The sequence below is a fragment of the Fringilla coelebs genome, assembly GCF_963513975.1.
Source record: "Fringilla coelebs genome assembly, chromosome: 2".
NCBI lineage: Eukaryota > Metazoa > Chordata > Aves > Passeriformes > Fringillidae > Fringilla > Fringilla coelebs.
The window spans coordinates 8,393,408-8,412,584 of NC_140029.1; the positions used below are offsets into that span (position 1 = coordinate 8,393,408).

The following is a 19,177-nucleotide window of genomic DNA, read 5'->3' on the forward strand; positions in this document are numbered from 1 at the left end:
AGCGATGCAATGATTCGCCTCGCAGCATATGGGAAAGGGGAACGCGCCGCTGCCGCTCCGGCGCAGCGCCTGTCTGTGCAGGGTCCAAGGCGTGACAGGCGGCGCGGGGGGGCGCGGGGCCGCCGCTCCCTCGGGCCGCCCGTGTCGGGGGGGCCGATCCCGCCGGAGCCCCGCCGCACTGGGGGTGTCTCCGTGGGGCCGGAGCCGGGCGCAGAGCGGCGGGCGGCCCGGGCCGGCGGTGCCCGGGGAGGGGAGGATGCCCCGCTGGCGCTGGTGCGGGCGCTGGCGCTGGCTCGGCAGCCCCGGGTGGCCCCGGTCGGCTCCGCCGCGCCGTGTTTACACGGCAGAAAGTCCCGGTCGCTGTTCGACACGTGACGGTGTGGGAGCCGCGGGAGGGGGGAACACGGGGGACACGGGAACGATGGGGGGGGTGGCTGCGGTAAGAGCCTTAAAATAGTGGCCGACCCCCTCGTGCTGCCTGCACGCTGCCTAAACCGAGATGCACTACTGTCGTGCATGACTCTATATGTATTTTAAAGCGGTTTAGCGATCTCGCTGGCGCATTGTGCTTAGCTTTATGGTTAAATGAAATGCCACACGTCCCGGGTAAAGGTCAAACTTCTTCTCTAATCCGCGGATCCGTGCGGCGGCTACTTAGTCTGCAGCTTCCTCCTCTGGTTTACAAAACGTGTCACTAGCGGTGATGTCGTGTGGAGACTGCATAAAAAACCCCCACAGTATATTTTATTTTTTTATACATACATATATATATATAAAAAGCGCAGCCAAGCCTATTCTTTTAACACTTGTCTAATATTAGATCGCTGGCTGCTGCCAGAGCTTTATACGGCGCATTGTAAACGGTGCAGCAATACGGTGTCTCTGAAGTCTCCTTTCTAGCCGTGGCACAGGTCGTTGTTCCTATAAGTCGTAAATATATAAGTCGGAGGTACAAGATAAACGACGTACCTAAACACATTCATAAGCATCAGCCCGTATTTAAGCTTATAAATACCGTGCGAGCGCTGCCCTTTAAATCAAGCTCCAGATGAACGGGGCTGAGGGCTAATCGAAGTAGATCACTACGAGTCCCCGATTGCTTTTCACTTCTTTCTCAGGAATTTTCACAAATCTAGAAATGATCCTTCCAGTGGCCTGGAACCGGGCGGCGACGGGGCGGGGGGGAAGAGGGGCCCGGGGGGTGATGTGGGGGAGGGCTCAGAGGCCGGTAATTTATTGCATCGCTTTTAATATCCGAAAGGCTGGGTTGTTTGCCGAAGCTCCCGGCGCTCCGTCGGTGCCATCGGCTCTCGCAGAGGTTTTTTTAAACCCCGCGTAGCCCTCCCCGCCGGCTGCCGCTGCGCTGCCGCTGCTGCTGCCGGCTCCGTGGCTTGTGCAGTGGAAACTGGCAGGCTGCCAGGCGGAGCTCGGAGGTGGAAAAGAGTAAAGGCGCCAAAAGGGAACTCGTGCGCCGCTGCAATTCTCCTCCCGACCCGCTTCCTGGCTTGCTGCAGCCGCCGGCCCCGCCGGGCTTCCTCCGGGCGCCCCCCCCTCCAATCCCCTCCGCCCCTCCACGCCCCTCGCTGAGACTTTCACCTCGCAAACTCGCCGGCAGGCACCCCGGGGTCATGGGGGTGGAGAGGGAGGGGGGAGAGCAGACTGCCCTGTCCCGGGTGGCGCTGCCATCGCCTCCTCTTTTCCCCGGAGGCGCGGAGAAGTGGAGTCTTCCTCTTCCTCCTTCTCCCCCTCCCCGCGGGCATCGGGTTTTTCTCGTTTCCACGCCAGCAGCGTGTTAACAAAACTTTGCTGCTGCTGGCGTCAATGGCTGCCAAAAGTCTGTTGACGGTGCGAGGGAGACCCAAACGTTTCCCTTTTTAATCAGCTGCCCGAGCAGTGCGGTGTGTGCCTGTGCCTGCCTCTGCGGCTCGGGGCCGGCGGGGCGCGGGCAGCGCGGGAGGTGGGTGGGTGTTCCCGGCGCGGCTCGGCTCGGCTCGGCTCGGCTCGGCTCGGCACGGCACGGCACGGCACGGCTCGGCTCGGCACGCCGGGGCCCCGCTCGGCAGCACGCCGGGAGGCAGGTTAGTGCTTGCAGGCGCTTTTCACAACTGGTTTCACACGGCGGTATCGCTGCGGAACCGCGTGTGCGTTGCGCGTCTCACTCTCTTCCACCCCCCCCACCCCGCGCCTCCCTCCCTCTCTTCCTCCCTTCCTCCCTCCCTCCTCCGTGCATCACCGTCTATATTTAGCCGCAAATGGCTTTATCGGCCAGACACCTCCCGGAGGAAATGCCGTGCGCGCTCCGGCTGCCGAGCCCCGCTCCGCGCCCCGCCGCGCAGCGCAGCGGGGGCGGCCGGGGGGGCTGCGGCGCCCTGGGGCGCGCCGACGGTGGCCCGGTGGGTGACAGGAGGAGGGAGGGAGGGAGAGACGTGTCCTCGGTTTCCTCCGTGCGCTGGGGCGCTCAGCCCGCCGTCGGGGTTGCATAACGGGACCGGCTGCGCCCACCCCCGCGGAAGCTGGCTATATAAATAGGTGCGGTGCCCCCCACGCCCCCTCCACTGTCCCCCCCGTCCCCGCAGCGCGCAGCGCGTGTGGCGCTGCCGGCGTTTGGCCGAGCCTCCGTGAGCCGGTATCCCCCGACAGGCAGCTGCTTGTGGGGAGGGAGAGGAGGGGGAGGGACAGGGTGTGCGAAGAGTTAAAAGTCTGCTGCTTGTTGCAATGAAATTATGGCTGGCAGTGGCGCCGCTGCTCGTTCAGCAGACCTCCACTTTTAAACAGTTCACAAGAAGTTCATCAGGGCGGCGATGATTATAACTGCACACACGCGCGCACCCGGGGCGCACAGCGAGAAGGGGTGGCTTTGGGGAAGGGGCTGGCAGCCCTCGGGGGTGCGGGCTCTGCCCTGCCTGGTGGTCCTGGGACATCCCACCGTGTCCCTGCCACCGGGCGGGTTTTGCCCTTGCGCGGGTGGTGGTGGCTGTGGGACATGGGGCCTCCAGATTACCCGCTTTTGGCTGGGGAAGATCTCACTCCCCCCTTGCAACTTCAGCGTTTCACTATCTGCACGTGTCAGGGGATTGATGGGCTTTAGTTCAGGCACCTCGCCTTATCTTAATGATACATTTCCAGCAAGGAAAGCGGGCGGGCGCAGGCAGCCCCTCTGAGGAGCCTGGCCCCAAAGGGAAGCGGGGCACACAGAGCGGGACTGTGCCGCCGAGGTCCTTCCCTGCGCCCGTGTCTGTCCCTTACAGATGAGGCAGTGCACGGGGTGGCTACTAACCTTACGTAAAACCCTAAATCACTCTCTCCATGCTGCTGCTGCCTCTATTGAAAACATTACGAGCGGCGCATCTGGAAACCAGTAAATCTGTCCAGAAAACGTCTTTCCAGTGAAATAACTCCTTTTGAATGATAGCGCGGTAACTAAGCTCCGTGGATTTTTGTTTCCTCGCGGCGATTTGTGCGGACTTCATTAGGAAAAGCTAACCGTTGTGGAGAAAGGAGGGTCAACGCGCCGTTTCATTAATATACATTTGTTCCAGACGTGGAGTTTTGCACAAAAGGCCTCTCTGAGGGGAGAAAAAAGTGTTGGGGAACAAGGCTTTCCTGCCGCTTCAGTTCTTAAACCTCTCTGAACGTGTGTGAAGTATTGTGTTAAAGGCCCAATCTGGGCTTCTTCCCTATTAAATGCCAAAGTGATCATTTGCATATTTTGTAGCCTGACAAAGGAAATGAGTTTGCTGGGGAAGCATGGATGCTTTGGGAGACGTTAGGCATTAAACTCCCAGTGGTCAATCGCCCGTTACTGGCTTGTGTGTGTGTAAAAGGAGTATCATGCCTCCTGCTTAAAGGCTTCTATTTTTGTGAGAGAGGAAGAGCTGAGGGATATCCTGTGCATTAAAGGCTCCCCCTACTTATTAACCCAGCATTTAGCAGCAGGATGCAGGCTGAAGCTCAGTCAAAAGAAACGACTCAACCTCCGAAGAGCAATTAAAATCTTGCACTGGAATAAATCATGCGCCGCGATAATCCTGTTAATAAAACGCAGCTTGTCCTGACACTTCGCTCATGCAGCAAACTAGAATTTAATGCGAGCGGAGGTGGCATTAGGCAAGGTAGAGGGGAGGAAAAGCCTTTTCCCTCTCTGCCACTGGACGTGAAAATGTGGTTACCTTTCACCTGCCTCTCTGGCTGCACACAGCGCCGATCCTCTTGGACTGCTAATACTTCTCCAGTGAGCCCGCTAATGATTTCTTTCCCTGGAGTGAGCCGGCATCATTGAATTACTGAAAGCACTCGCAGCAGCAGCAGCAGCAGCAGAGCAGCTCCAATGCAGAAGCCACCAGGGCTCCTTGCTTAATCAAATCAAGGGGTGGGGAGCTCGCCAACCCACTTACTATTTTTAACCCCTTTTTCCAAGTTAGTCATGTGCAGACGCTAAAAGGGAGGGTTTTATTTAGATGCCTTCTGTAGCAGCGTCTCTTCAGTTTTAAGTCCTCGTGTAAAAGCCTTATCAGCAATCAGCGTAGCTAATACACGCGCTATGTGGTTGTTCTTGCCGTGCTCTCCTGCTCCTGTGTGTTCCTAGTGCAGGATTTTTGTGAGCTCCTGTGGGTTGTTTGAATGTCCCCACAGGCTCACAGGGTCCCTCTCCTTGGTTCAGTCTGTGTGAGATGAAGATTTGGGGATGAAGATTTGGAGAGCAGTAGAGCAGATGTGTGTACTTGGCCGGCTGAGTCATTTCTTGTGGAAATGAAATGCTGTGGAGAAACTTTTATTTGTCGATAGTCTGGAATGATTCTTAATTTTCTGGATGTGCGCTGGGGAAAAGATCCATCTCCTCTGACCTATAAATGCCCTCAATTTGCTCCTTTATTGCCGGGTATCTCCCTGAGCGGTTAACGTAGGCTGCTCACTCCCCGCACCAATCCTGCATTCATTATTAATTACCCGGAGGGAGGCTGGCTGCTCCGCCGCGATGTTTGCACTTCCTCCTAGACAAATGTGCTCAACTTTTTTTAAAATTTTTTCTTCTTCTTTTCTTTTTCTTAATAGAATATAAAACCTTGAAGAAAAGCGTTGATTTTTAAGAAGACGTCATGCTTTCTGCAACTCCCCTGTATGGCAACGTTCATAGCTGGATGAGCAATGAAAGGGTCCGCATGTGTGGAATTAATGAAGACAGGTAAATATTTAAGCTTCTGGCAAGTTAAACCACACTGTAATTCTGCAGAGTGAGGTCTCGGAGTTTGCTCGCTTCCCTAATACTGGAGCAGAAAGCTGCCACCTTGAATCGAGACCAGCCAGCTTGGAGGGAGGGCAAAGGGAGAGAGTCAAGACGTGCCTGAGAGCAGTAGAGCAGATGCTGATTTACTATGGAACAGGCAACATGGGTCAGTGAAGTGGGGACGCACCCAAAGCAGCCTTTGAATGTGCTTTTACAATTAATTTTTTATTTTGCATTTGTGAAGGGGAATTAAACCAAATAGTGCACGTTTTCTTGTGGTGATTCTCTGCAGCAGAGGGGCCTGCAATTTGGTGTTCCTTGCCTTTGGACCAACAGCTTGTCATGTGAAATAGGGTCAGTAGTGTCTGTCTCCCACAAGTGAATTTCTCTTCCTCCCCACCTTTTTTCCTGCTGAATATAATTCAGTTGATGATCAAAATTACGGTGTTCAATGGGATGACACTGGCACTGGCAGGTGTCCCCTTCCCTTAAATCCCAGCTCTTTAAAAAGCAAAATGATGCTGGACAGAAGCTGCAGATGCGCCTCCAGTTCTCTGTGGTTTTAGTGCTTTTCTCTTCTCATTCTCTGTTCTCACTGTTGTGTGAAAAGTGTCCAAAAAGCTGGTAGAAGTTTTTGGTCCTTGCAGGGAATACTATTTGCAAACATAAGCTGAAGGAAAACAGCCAAGCATCTCACTTTGCTTTCTCACCTTCCCTCCCCACTTTCCTCCCAGTTGTTCAGGGATAATAACTGTATGTGCTACTTGCAGGGAAGGTGAATCTTTTAAAAACAAACGGATTAAAATCGCATTTCTGCTTTATGGTGATGATATGCCTTTAAGCACTTCCATTGAAAGGAGTTCTTTTGGGTAATGCTGAAACTTTCCTTCTGCTGCTTGTCAGTGATTTTTATCCCTGGGATTTGAAATTTGGCACTCAGGTATATTCTTTATTGGTGATTTCTGTGATAACAAGTCCCAGAGCTGCAACACTGGTATATGGCACAGATGTGCAGCTCCCTCTTAAGCATGGAAGAGCTGATGTTCATATGATAGTAGTATGTGTGTTTTAATTTTATCCTCAGCAGTGTTTATGGATGCTATATGAGCAGGGTATGTTTAAAATGGGATATTCTCCCCTGGAAAAAGGAAAGGGCAAGGAGTGAAAGAGAAGACCTTGACAAAAACTGCTTGCTTTGGAAGAGGCTGCTCTGAGATGTACTTTGTGTGTTCCTGTTGTCAAAATCCTTTATGCTTATTTTCGAATGGTCCTTGCTTTTCAAAGTAGTCAGCATGTATGGGCACAGAGAAGAATAAATATGTTATCTCATGGGACTTCTCTAGGGTAATCAAAATATGGAGGTGGTATGATATTGCACTGATCCCAGATGCACAGGATGTTTTCAAATAGTAAGCTTCTGTTTTTCAATAGGAAAATTCCCGTTAATGATGCTGAGGCACCGAAAAGCAGACTGGAGTTGAGGGAGGAAAATCACCTGAATCACAGCGTGGTAAGAAGTTACAAGCTTCATGCTGCAGATGAATTTGTGCCTGTCCTCCCCACCATGACTCTTGCCCCTGGCTGTTATTACATGATCCATTTGGAGAAATGATTAAAGCACCTTCCTGTTGCAACCCTAGTGGGCTTAGGCACATTCAGGTTGTTTCTGTGAAACGGTGAAGTTGGGGCTTTGTTTATTTATTTTATTAATCTCTTGATGCTTTGTGATATGTGTTCTTGTATGACTTCAGATTCTTAGTTTTGCTGTTACGAATAATGCCATGCAGAATACCAGCATGTGTGACGAAAATAGTTCATGTAAGCATTAAGAACATCAGCGTTCCAGCAAAGTTGGCGGGGTTTTCCTTTCTTTGAGTCTACATAGGGAGCAGCAGGTGGGAAGGAAATTTGATGGGAAACCTTTCTTCATGCTGCATCCTCAGATGCCTTGCCCCATGAATCATGTGGCAGTGGTGAGCAGAGCAGAGCTGCGGTGGAGGGAGAGGTCCTGGAGGAGGATGAGGATGAGGAGGAGAGGCACTCAATCCTTCTCTTTCTGGTCTCCATGCTACAGCCCACGTCCTCTTGCTCTGGGAGGGCTGGGACTGAAGAGCCAGTTGTGCAGGAGCAGGGCCTCTGAGCATTGTTTCTGGGCCACTCCTGACTGCTTGAGTCCTCACACCTTTGTTCCTGTTTGAATTTTGGATTTGGAGAGATTGGTGTTGATGTTTGTGGTGTTATACATATTACTCTGTAGGTTCCTGTTCTCCCATTTTCCAGTGTAATCAGCCTCTGCACGTTTTCACAACAAACAGCATGTTTGCATTGTTACTGTTTCTCATCCAAAATGCTGATCTATCTGTAGCTTGAATGGTAGTCGTGTTAGTGAGATGTGAAAGTAACGTGCTTCTTGTTCTGTAAAGGTGGATGCAACTACAGCACATCGCATTGACAGCCTTGCAGCTCTGAGTATGGACAGGTCTGGGCTCATGCGAGAAGGACTCAGAGTGCCCAGTAGCATTGTCTATTCCAGCTTGTGTGGACTTGGCTCGGAAAAATCGCGGGATGCTACGGGTTCGATAGCCAGCCTGGGATTTACTCCTGAAAGAAATCCAGAGATACAGTTTAAGTCTAATCCCCCCGAAGCGGTGGAAAGCGCAGCTGTCTCTGGAAAAGCCCCGAACGGCTTCAGCGCTATATACAAAACACCACCTGGAATACAAAAAAACTCTGTCCCGACAGGGGAGACACTGGGTTTGGACCGAGCTGCGGGTGACAGGCAGAGTCCCCTCGGTGTCAATGGTGCTAGTTACCTAAGGCTCCCCTGGGTGAACCCCTACATGGAGGGTGCAACGCCCACCATATACCCTTTCCTTGACTCACCAAATAAGTATTCGTTGAACATGTACAAGGCCTTGCTACCTCAGCAGTCCACCTACAGCTTACCGCAGCACCTGGCTTACTCGCCCGTATGTACGAACGGTGAACGTTTTTTATACCTGCCTCCCTCCCACTACGTTGCCCCTCACATCCCTTCGTCGCTGGCGTCGCCCATGAGGCTCTCGACTGCTTCAGCTTCACCAGCAATCCCACCTTTGGTGCACTGTCCGGATAAGAGCTTGTCGTGGAAGATGGGTGTGAGCCCGGGCACCCCTGTGGACACTCATGCCTACCCCCACATCCAGAGCAGCAAGCAGCCCCGGGTCCCCACCGCCAAGCCGGCTCCTGCCAACTTGCCCGGAGATCCCACGCTCCTGCTGCCGCACTCGCCCCGGCCATCTCCCCGCCTCCCCCTGCCTGCCCAGGTCGGGGATGCCTATGCTGATTTCCACAAACATTTCCCCAGGATCACCACCTCTCCCTCCTCTGCTGTTACGCTCCCAAAGCCCTACATGAACATCGGCAGTGAGTTCCCACCTGCTCGCCTCTCCAATGGGAAGCTTCCCAAAGGCAGTGATGCTGGGGAGGCACCCCTACCATCTGCCCCCCATGCACGGAAAGCTGGCCACGACCGGAAGGACAGCAGGTCTCCCCCACTCCTGGAAAAGCAGACCCCGACCAAAGACGTCACCGACAAACCGCTGGACTTGTCGGCGAAAGTGGTTGATTCGGAAACCGCCGGCAAGTCGGACCACAGTAAGAAAATTATGCCAACAGTGCTGGTGCATGGAAGGGCAGGAGGGGGGACACACTTGCCAGGCGGTGACATCGTTCAGAAAGAAACCATTTCTCCTGGGAACAGCTGCCCCATCTACAGGCCCGAAATCATCAGCACGGCACCATCCTCCTGGATCGTTCCTGGTCCCAGCCCCAGTGAGGAGGCTGGGAAGAATGTCCAACTGAAAAACAAGGCACTGGACTGGGTTATGCCACAGCCGCGGAGCTCCTCCTGCCCCAGGATGGGTGGCACGGAGGCAGTGGTCGGCAGTGTGTCGGGGACGGTGTCAGCAGGGGGGCGGCCAGCGTCAGCGTCACCAGCTCCCAATGCCAACGTGGACTGCGCCAAGACGGCCCGGAGCTCTGCAGAGAGCACGGCCTCGGTTATCCAGCACGTCGGGCAGCCCGTCGCCACCCCTGCGAAACACAGCAGTAAGGTGGCCAAGTCCTGTGCTCAGGAAGCCAACTTCAAGGCAACCGAGACTGCCCTGGCCTCCAGCCCCATCTTCCTGCCGCCCAACGAGGCGTTTCGCTCCCCGCCTCTGCCCTACCCCAGGAGCTACCTCCCATATCCAGTGCCGGAGGGGATCGCCATCAGCCCTCTCACCCTCCACGGGAAAGGACATGTCTACCCTCACCCTGTCTTGCTGCCCAACGGCAGCCTCTACCCCACACACCTGGCTCCCAAACCCGGCCTCCCTTACAGCCTGCCAGCCGGGAGGGGGGAGTTCATGACCTACCAGGATGCGCTGGGAGTGGGGATGGTGCACCCCATGCTGTTGCAGCACTCAGCTCTGGAAATCAATAAGGAGGAGAAGACAGAACGGAGGTCGCGGTCTCATGAGAGGGTCCGCTACGAGGACCCGGCTCTGCGGGGCCGATTGCCAGAGCTCCTGGAGAGCGCTGGGAAGATGCATTTCGAAATGCCGAGTGACAAGAGTGTGAAATTGCACCAGAACTCTGGCCATAGTAAAAACTCTGCAAAAAGTGACAAACACCTCTTCCCGGATCTTCTGCGAGACGAGCAGGAAGCTAAGAGCGAAGCAAACGTAACGAAAGCCAGCTTTGCTACAGAAAGCAGTAATCAGACTAATGACCCTACAAAGCACAAGGTAGAGCAGGCGTCTCAGCACAGAGATTTTATTGTAATGAGAGAGGAGTTTGGAAGAAATAATGATGTTCACGAAACCTATAATTTCAAGCAAGCCCAGAGTTCATCAGTGTTCGGCTTAAGGAAAGAAGATTTATCTGTGAGCCAGCCTAAAGAGAGAGTGGCGGTCCAGCCTTCTCCTGTTTTCTTGGAAAGCGCGCACGAGAGCGATGCTCCAGCTCTGGCTTTTGGCAAGGTGCAGGAGGACGCCAAGCCATTCTGCATGGGGACCGCGCCGCCGAGCATCGATGCCAGCCAGACCTATACCAAAGACGGAGCCGACGACGTGGAGTCTGCTGATGGCAAAATACTGAAACCCAAGCCGTCTAAACTGGCCAAGAGGATCGCAAACTCTGCCGGTTATGTAGGTGACCGATTCAAGTGTGTGACGACGGAGCTCTACGCCGACTCCAGCCAGCTCAGCCGGGAGCAGCGCGCGTTGCAGGTGAGTCGGCGCGGTCCAACAACCGCCGCGCTTTTTGTCGGTATTTATTTCTCTGTTGCGAGTCACAGTTGAGTTTTTAAAGTTGAGAGAAGCGACACAGGTGGGGAGACCAGAAGATTTTTTTGTTGGGGCGTACTGGCCATAAGTGGTTTTAAATAGCAAAATTTATTAATGAGAGTGAGGAATTGTAAAGAATATGTGTGGCTTATAGGTATGTACGGGCTAGCCAGCTTTAAAGGGCTTTTACTACGATCTGATACAAATGTTAATGCACGTTAATGCAATGTTTGTGCAGTTTCAAGGGGAGTCGGACCGGCATGCATGTTACCTTGGCGCTGGCTGTTATGTCTGAGCTGGCCTGTGGTGCCAGCCAGCACAGCATACCCAGAAGTTTTGATTAGTATGCCAAACGTGCCATTGGATGGTGAGGAGTTGCAGTCATGCATTAGTGGGTCTCAGGCAACGTTGGTTCCAAGTGAGCGCCTAGGGAAGAGTAGGAGTGGTATTGAGGTTGATGCTGAGGGATGATAGACAGATATTGTGTAGGAATATTCTTAGGGTGTTTTACTTTTAATGAAGGGATGAGTTAAGCCAAATTGTTTTGCATTGTTAAGAAAAGAATTGGTTTATGCTTATAAAAATGGATGAAATTATCTAAATGATCCATTGAGTGCCCATTTTAATTACATAGATGGAAGGATTACAAGAGGACAGTATTTTATGTCTACCTGCTGCTTACTGTGAGGTCAGTTCTTCAAATTTTTATTACTAGACTCTTACATAAACCTTTGAGTTAAATTTCATTTCCAAATACACAAAGGGAAGTTTGTGGGCCATGGTCGTCTTTTATTCATTGTACGGTTTTGTGTTGTTTTTATTTTTTTCTTTAAAATTTTATTTTATTTTATTTCTTTTTGGTTTTGTCTCTTTTTACCTCCAAAATGGAATGTTTTTGTTTTATATATAATATACATTTATATATAATATCTTTTATATATATAAACTTATATATGAAAGAATTGTGTGGTTATTTGCTTATAAGATGCTAGAACACTGTTTTACAAGTCAGGCGTGTTAAAATCCTACCCTTAGCTGTTTATCTGAAACCCTGGTTTTGAGTCAATTTTTCTTTGGAAATGCTTTCATATAAGGTAAGATAAATGAAGTAGTTTTTATTGCAAGACTTTTTTTTTATATCAATTCTCTTTCTAGCGTGCAATGATGCGCTTCTCAGAGTTGGAGATGAAAGAGAGAGAAGGCCAAACAGCTACCAAAGACTCAGAGGTCTGCAGATTCAGCCAGGCAGATTGGGAAAACTTGAAAGGAAACAGTGAAAAGAAGCCAAAGTCTGTTGCTCTGGAAGATGCCATTGCTGACCAAAATGACAATGACAGATGTAAGCGAATTTAGATGGCTTTCTGAAGCGTGTATGTGTCTCTTTGCCATGGCAGCTTGCAGCAAAGCAAGCAAATCTTCATGTTCTCACTGTGTTGCTGGTGAAAGTCACTGACCTCATCCTCTGCAGGTGCTGAGTTGCCACGGCTGGTACCCTCTGTGCTTGTTTTGGGGCTTGCAAGTTTCTGATTGCCATTGCACCTGCTTTTCAGGAGATAGTTGACTGTCTGTCACTGCCTTAGAGAGATCCTCCTTTTAACTGATGGGGTACTACATCAGACAGTGAAAGCAAAGGTCCAAGGTTATGTTTTAAATACAGAAAGGATATGGGGGAGGACAGGAAAGCAAGAAGGAGTTCAGCTTCCTGAAGCTGCAGTAGCACTGAGATATGCCAGTATTGCAGTCTTCAAAGGAAGGATGGAGAACAGAAGAGTGAAGGGAAGTGGGGAAGGATGTGATCTGCCAGGCTTATCCATAAAAGCTGGCAGTAACAACTCCAGAAGATAAGAAGTTACTTTTCCTGGTGACTTCTGCTGCAGTGGCTGGGAGGTTTGTGAGGCACAGGTTCTTGCAGGCAGAGTCTGTGAAACTCCCTGTGGGGCTGTCTGTTCCCTCTAGGCTGTTACAGGGTGTCAGCGGACCATGGAAAATGCAACATCCTAAAAGTAAGATAAAAATTAAAAAATGCTGTTAGGGGATTTTTTACTATATTCAAGAAAGATCACTTCTTTTTTGTTTGCACTCTTGGTAAGCATATGGCTTCTGTCAGTTTCCACCTTTTCTTTGTTTTTTTGTTTTACCTAGGTATTTAAAGAATGGATCAGTTCCTTCTGTTGCTACTTTGTTTTGAACAACTCAGAAAAAAAGATCTGTGCTGAAAGCATTGCAAAACAAGGGGAATTGTACTGCAGACTGCACTATGTGTGTGGCTGTGTAACTCAGTGTTTAAGTGTGCTCTTTGGTAGGTGGAGATTCATGAGTAGGGCTAGTAGAAAATTTCATTCAGGCGATTTAATAACTTTGAATTATTGTTCTGGTCTTTGGTTAATACTTTTGGCAGAGAGCATGCTGGTCAATCGTACTTGCTTGGTTACTCACCTAAATTCAACTTACTGTGGCATTGCTATCACTGAAATGACAGCCTCAACAAAAATTGGCACGGCAAAATAGCAAGGGAGAGTTTTCGTTGTGGAAGTGGAGAGGGTAGCAGGGTGGGGAGAGGCAGGCTGAGCCTCTGGAAGCTGGGCAGCCTTTTTCTTCTCCAAGCTATATGGAGGTAGCTGCAGGGAGGAAGGCACAGCTGCCTTTGCAGTCCCTGTGCTAAAGCTGAGAGCTGGGCAGGCTGCTGCCCTGGCTGTCCCCTTTGCAGCCTTCCTTGCTCCTCAGGGATGCCCTGGTGATGTCCTCTGTTAAATCCCACCCTGGATGTGCAGGAAAGCTAGAAGAGCAGCAGCAGTCCTGCTGGCAGGTTCTGGCTGGTTCAGCAGAGAGGGGATGATAGGCTGTGGAGCTGAGAGGGGGGCACAGGGCATTGACAGAGGGAGGGAAGGCAGGCTTGCTCAGGGACATGGGGCTGCTTGTGGGGGGCTGTGGAGAGGATGAGTGTTAGAGCATAATTGTGTGCTGAAACCCCTCCCCCCACCCTTGCAAAAGGCTGATGATATGGTTTGTCTGTAAATTCACCATTTAGTGAGATCTCTGGCACTTGAATCTGCTGGCTAGAATTTGTTTGAGACTGTTAAATAGTTGTTGGAAGCAGGGAAAGTATGTTCAGTCTTATGTTAGTTCATTCCTCTCCTCTGCTAATTAGCTCTGACTTAACAGGCTATTTCAGACTTTGGCCAAATGTCTAAACTCCTAAAAGCACGGATCTGTTCTGCTGAGGGAGCTCCTTTTTTTTGTACGCCCGCCTGGGCAGCAGCAAATACTTACCAGTACAGATTCAGGTCTCAGTAAAAGTTTTTTATCGTGGTGGTTCACCTCCTGCCCCTCGGGATAGCAGCTGATAAATCAGGAAGCCGAGTTTCACACCTCTTGAATGCCTCTACTGTGGTGGCTTGGGCTCTCTGCTGGGGCTTGAGCCACCAGCAGCCTTAATGCATCTCTCACTGAGCGGCTGGCAAAGGGTGATGAGCTCTGCCTTCCCTTCCCCTTGGGTGGGAGCCACGGCTGCTGATCTTTTGCCTTCCCTTGCCTTCAATTTCTGACCACGCTGTCGGTGTGTTTGGCTTTCCTGATGATGGTTTGCAGCCTCTCGTGTTGCCTTTCTGCCTCCTGTGAGCGACCTTGCTGCTTGAAAAGTTGTTTCCCTCTGTTTCGTGTTTGTCTGGCGCTAGCTCCAAAGCGAAACAGCCGTGCCTTTACCTGTGCGAGGAGGGAGTTGAGGAGTGAAACTGGCGGGCTGCTCTGCCCGCTCTGCCAGCACTTCACCTGCCTGATGTCGGCGGGGAAGGAGGAAACTGCATCCAGAGCTGTGATTGTGGCACGGAGCCAGCTCCCAGGGCTCCCCTGCTGCCGCCTGGGCTGTGCTTGGCACGGAGCTCCGGAGCCGAGCGGGCCCTGGCAGCTGCCTGCCCCCTTGGCTCCTCTAAACCTACCAGTGCAACAAAAGCCTAAATAACACAGGCAGGTGATGCTTACAGAGGCATTTCATGGGATGGGAACTGCTTCCTTTTTAGCTTGTCCTACGACTTGCTGTTTTTCCTAGCTGCGTTGCACATGTATAGACTTTTTTGGAAGCACACGAAGGCACAATATCCGGTTCCTTAAACTTTTCCTCTGACTTGGCAGTGTGTGTTTCTCTGTACTGGGAGTCTCCTTAAGTTTGAGCACTGAGCCTCCCGGAGAAGGGTAAAAGAGGTGGGCTTTTGTTTCGTTTAGCTTTTTGTTTTACCTTTTTTTTTTTTTAAAGGCCCAATTTAAGGCAGGTAACCGTGTCTGCTAATTAATAAGCAATTAAAGCTGATCAGTAAATTAGAAGTGCTTCAGTTCTCTCCCATCTCGTCTAGGTTTTGCTGGGCATCTGAGACCGGGCATCTGAGAGCAGCCGCAAAGCTGCTTTGTTGCCAAGGTGACTTGTAAATGTTGCTGAGGCAATGCTGCTCCAGTGCATTTTCATAGCACAAACATGATAAATTATGGGATGCATATGTCATGAGTCATAGGATTGTTCAGAGATCAAGTGATTTAAGCTATTGGCACGGACACACGCATCAATACGGGCATGTGATGATCGCATGTCGGTTCATAACAAAGCTCTTCCAGAGGTTCTGAAAATCATACCCGAGTGTGAAAGAGTGAATGAATTCTACAAACTGTGAATTTCTTGATTGGAGAGCATGACTTCACCTGCTTATTTAATTTTTTAGGATGGGAGACAGTGCTCGTTTAAGCTTTAGCTGGGCAAAATTACCCCAGTATATTAGAAGCCTGATCTTAAGGCAGGCGGGATGTCATAAGGAGGAAGTTAAAGCAGTTGGTATGTGTGGAGGTAAATGGTGCAATCTGCCAAAACACATTGCACAATTGATCTTAGCATTGTAGTGAGGTACCAGTGTCTCTTTGCATGGTGATGCCCTGCTTTTTCTTGCTAGGCTGTGTGTACCCTGGAACAAATGAAAGATGGAGGCAGTAAACATGTCCTTTGCCCTGGTCAGTTATTGCCTTCCTGCCACAGGACATAAGTGGAAGAAAAAAAAAGTCTGTGCACTGAGAGTGGTGGTTGCTTGTTTGTGCAGTGTGGTAGGCTTAGGCAGAACGCAACAAATGCAGAAAGCTCCCAAGCAGAGGTACTTGGAGGGAAAAGTGAAATCAGCTGGGTTCCCTCTGCCCCATGGGATACTCAGAGTTGAATTCTGAGGATATCTTAGGGAATTTCTTACTGTTGTTGTGATCTCCCTGCTGAATACTGGGTTTTAGCATTTGGATAGTCATTACTGTTCTTGGATGAATAAAGGGTGTCTTGCATATAAGTGAGCGCAATGAGAGGTTGCTCCAGGGAAGAGGAAAGGCTGTTTTTAGCTGCCATGTTATTTGAACAAAAGAATCTGCAGCTTGAACACTAAGATGTGTTTCCTTGTTTGCATCGAATGGGAGGGTCTCGTCTTGTTGACAGCAGTTGACAGCAACAGGAAGATGGAGAAACGAAAGAAAGTTTTTTGGGTAGCGTGTTTGTGCGTGTCTGTAACTGCTCCTTGTGAGATTGTAACCCGTGCACTAAGAAGATATTGCTTGAGACAGAAACCAGCTGTGAAGAAGCATCTTCTTAATTCTTCCTTGTTTCTAGATTGGTAGGACAGTGAAAAATGGTTTGAATTGTTGGTGCTGGTTGTCACAGCTGGTGTGACACTGGCAAATACTGGAGGCTTGAGGAAGGAACACATTTAAGAGTTTAATCTCCTTACTCATAGAGGTGTGTTGCTATGAGAACTCAGCATTTATCCTGTATTTCTGGCTACCTCGCCACTGTTTGAATAATGATGATACGAGAACTCCCAAGTATTTTGTTGTTGTTTTCTTCCTCAGGCAGAGAAAAGGATGTTGTAGATACATGGCACGGGAGGGGGGCGGCGGGAACAAAAACAGATAAATTCTCCTCATCCTTGTTGGGCACGCACGTTGTGCTTATGTTGCTGTGCTTCTTGTTGACATTTGTATCTTAATTTGGGGGAGACATCACGTCTGATCCCGGTTGCTTGCAAAACAGTTTGAGGACGGAGCGGGATCCGGTGGTAAAATATTAATAGAGCCTGCTCTTGGTGAGGCAGCCGCAGCTGTGCCGGGGGGAAAACCTCCGGGCGTGCGACGTGTCGGTGCAGGCTGCGAGGAGAGCCTGGCAGCCCGTGGGTGTCCCCAGCAGCGAGCGAGTGACCTTTGTTCTTTGGCACTGAAAATCCGGCTGCGGGAGCGCACAGGCGAGGGCACGTCCCGCGGCTCCCGGGCTGCTCCCGCCTCGGTGCAGGGTGATTACACAACCGGGATTAGTGTGCGGAGATGCCGCTTGCCTGCTGGCCTTACTGCAGGAGCGGGACGGATTGCACAGCGTGCGCGGCGTGCGCGGCGGCCGGCCCTCGAGAGGGATTTCTGCCTCGGCAGCTGCGGAGACGGAGCTCTGGTCCCCTGAGGGTGCCTCTGGGATGTCACCGGGCAGCGGAGGCCAAGGTGTCACGGAGCTGCTGGCAGCCGGGGCTTTTTGGATGAGCTGCAGTAGGTGTGTGCTGTTCTTCCCAGCACGTGGAGCCCCGGAGGAAGGCTGACAGTGACAAGCTGTTAGCGAGGTCTCTCCCCTCTTTATTTTTCAGCACGGTCTGAGCGAGCGGCGCTCGACATCCCCGTGCCAAGTCCTCTTGCAGATAGAGAAGGAATTAATCTGCAGCAGGTTGCTTTCGGTGGTGGCAGGCTGGAATTAGCTTGCTGTTTCCTGCAAGCCGTAAAGATTAAGACCATCACCCCCCTGCCCCCCCTACAGCCTGCTACTTCCTTTGACCCTGAAAGAGCTTCTCTGGGAATTGGTCAGGATGTGCCTGCCTTTTCTCAGGCCAGACAGTGTTAGGAGCAGGAAAGCTATCCCAGTGTAGCGACTCTCAGCACGAACCATGGCGTGTAGCTGTTGGTGCTGCTGGAGATGAGAAGGCTCTAAGACAGCAGGGGTGTGGCTGAGAGTGCCCTTACCTGATCTCTTCAGGGAAACTGACCACAGAAGTATAATGTTTCCTTATGAAAGGAGGAAAATAGCAGATTGCATTAAAAATGTAAAATGAAATCTGATAGACGCATTTATTTCTATTGTGATACTTAAAACGTGGCTGGGCCAGCTGCTTTTATGCTGTGTGAAACAGGACTGCTGGTGCTTTTGGTGTGGTTATAGGGTACAGCTGTGGGGCGGCGTCCTCGTGCCAGATGTGCGAGCACGGGGTGCTGCCAGATCCATTCTGATCTGGGGGGACTCTGCTGTTCAGAGGCACGGCCACAGTAAGCTGAGATACCTGTTCTCTGGAACATCTCAGCGCTGTTGGCTGGAAGAAGTGTGACAAAGTGCATTTTAAAGTCTTGGAAGGAGCATGTGTTGGCCAGACGGCCTTGTGGAGAGGAGCATCGTGAGCAGCGGAACAGCCCGAGCCTCCCGCTTGCCTGCAGAAAATCAGCTTTTGTTTTGATTTTTCTTGGCCGATATCTTGTGCTGTTTTACAAGCAGCCCTGCAGGCAGCTTCCCAAGCAGTGTAAAAATTACGCTGGGGTGTCTTCTGGTGCCGACAAACATTTCCAGAGCCCTTGGTGCTACTTGGAGCCATTTCCAGATTGTGGTGAGGAGAAAAACTCATCAGGGAAGTTTCCCCTCGCCACCCCCCCAGCCTTCCATTGCTGACAACATGTATTTCGAGGATGGTCATGAAACCAGGAGGGGTTGGCAGAGCTGTAGGAAGGTGCTGTCAAGATAAAGTGGGACAGAGTTTGGCTGCCTCCAGACTCTGCCAGTGGTGGGTCTTGGAGGGCACAGGAGGGGAGAAGGGGTTGCAGGGGAACAATGTCAGCCCTGATAAATGGAAAGAGAAGTTGAGGACCAGTCTGGACGGGGCGACCTGTAAAAAACTGAATAAAAGGAAGAGAGGATCTGCAGGAGGGAAGGGCAGCAGAGCTGTCAGGAATCCAGGTAGGAAACTAGCAAATGTGTTTGCAGGAAGAGAAGTGGGAGAAGGAGGAAGAGCAGGAAGGAGGGAAGAGAAAAAGGGACAGTGAGCCATGGGGAAGTAGGGTGGAACATACACTTTGCCAAACAGTGGCAGAGGTGTGGGGTGTTGGTTGTCCAGGAGGGCTAAAACACGTGGGAACACCAACTTGTTTGTGGGAATTGTAAATAGGAGCTGATTGTCTGTGTTGAAGTCTGTACTGCATCTCTGCCTATCCTTGCCTTTGCTAGTTTGGTTAAACCCAAGAAAATAACGTTACTCAGGATGGTGATTAAGTGTAATTTTAAATCAAGCATCCATTTAAAATTGCATAGGCTGTTTCTGAGTTTGAGCAAACAGTATTGGAGGAAAGCTGAAGTTGGTGAGGGAGAGGCAGCATGGGTGTTTTTGTGGCTAATTTGCCAGACTAGTTTCTAGTAAGCTTTTCAGAGCTCACCCTCTTGCTATTGCTGGAAATACTCCTTGAAAAAAGTGAGGTCTGTTTTAAAAGGAGGTGACAGAGATCATGTGAGGTACAGTGACTGGTTGGTTACTTGAATTGAGGAAGCCTTTTTATAACCTTGGATTCAAGTAGTGCTTTTTTGCAAAATATCACAGCTATTCTTAGTGGTATTTCTGTG

At 50.8% G+C, this 19,177-nt stretch overlaps 1 protein-coding gene across 4 annotated transcripts in view; it reads left to right on the plus strand.

The window, feature by feature from the left end:
- Positions 1-19,177, plus strand: part of BCOR (BCL6 corepressor) — an 81,446-nt gene that overhangs the window by 37,673 nt on the left and 24,596 nt on the right. For 3 of the 4 annotated variants that reach the window (XM_084226575.1, XM_084226574.1, XM_084226577.1), the window contains exons 2-6: positions 5,053-5,182; positions 6,656-6,734; positions 7,648-10,476; positions 11,168-11,221; positions 11,689-11,872. In XM_084226575.1, coding sequence (XP_084082701.1) covers positions 5,097-5,182; positions 6,656-6,734; positions 7,648-10,476; positions 11,168-11,221; positions 11,689-11,872 — 3,232 coding nt within the window. In that variant the 5' untranslated portion in view covers positions 5,053-5,096. The remainder of the gene's footprint in view (positions 1-5,052; positions 5,183-6,655; positions 6,735-7,647; positions 10,477-11,167; positions 11,222-11,688; positions 11,873-19,177) is intronic. The other variant, XM_084226576.1, reaches the window with a different exon arrangement.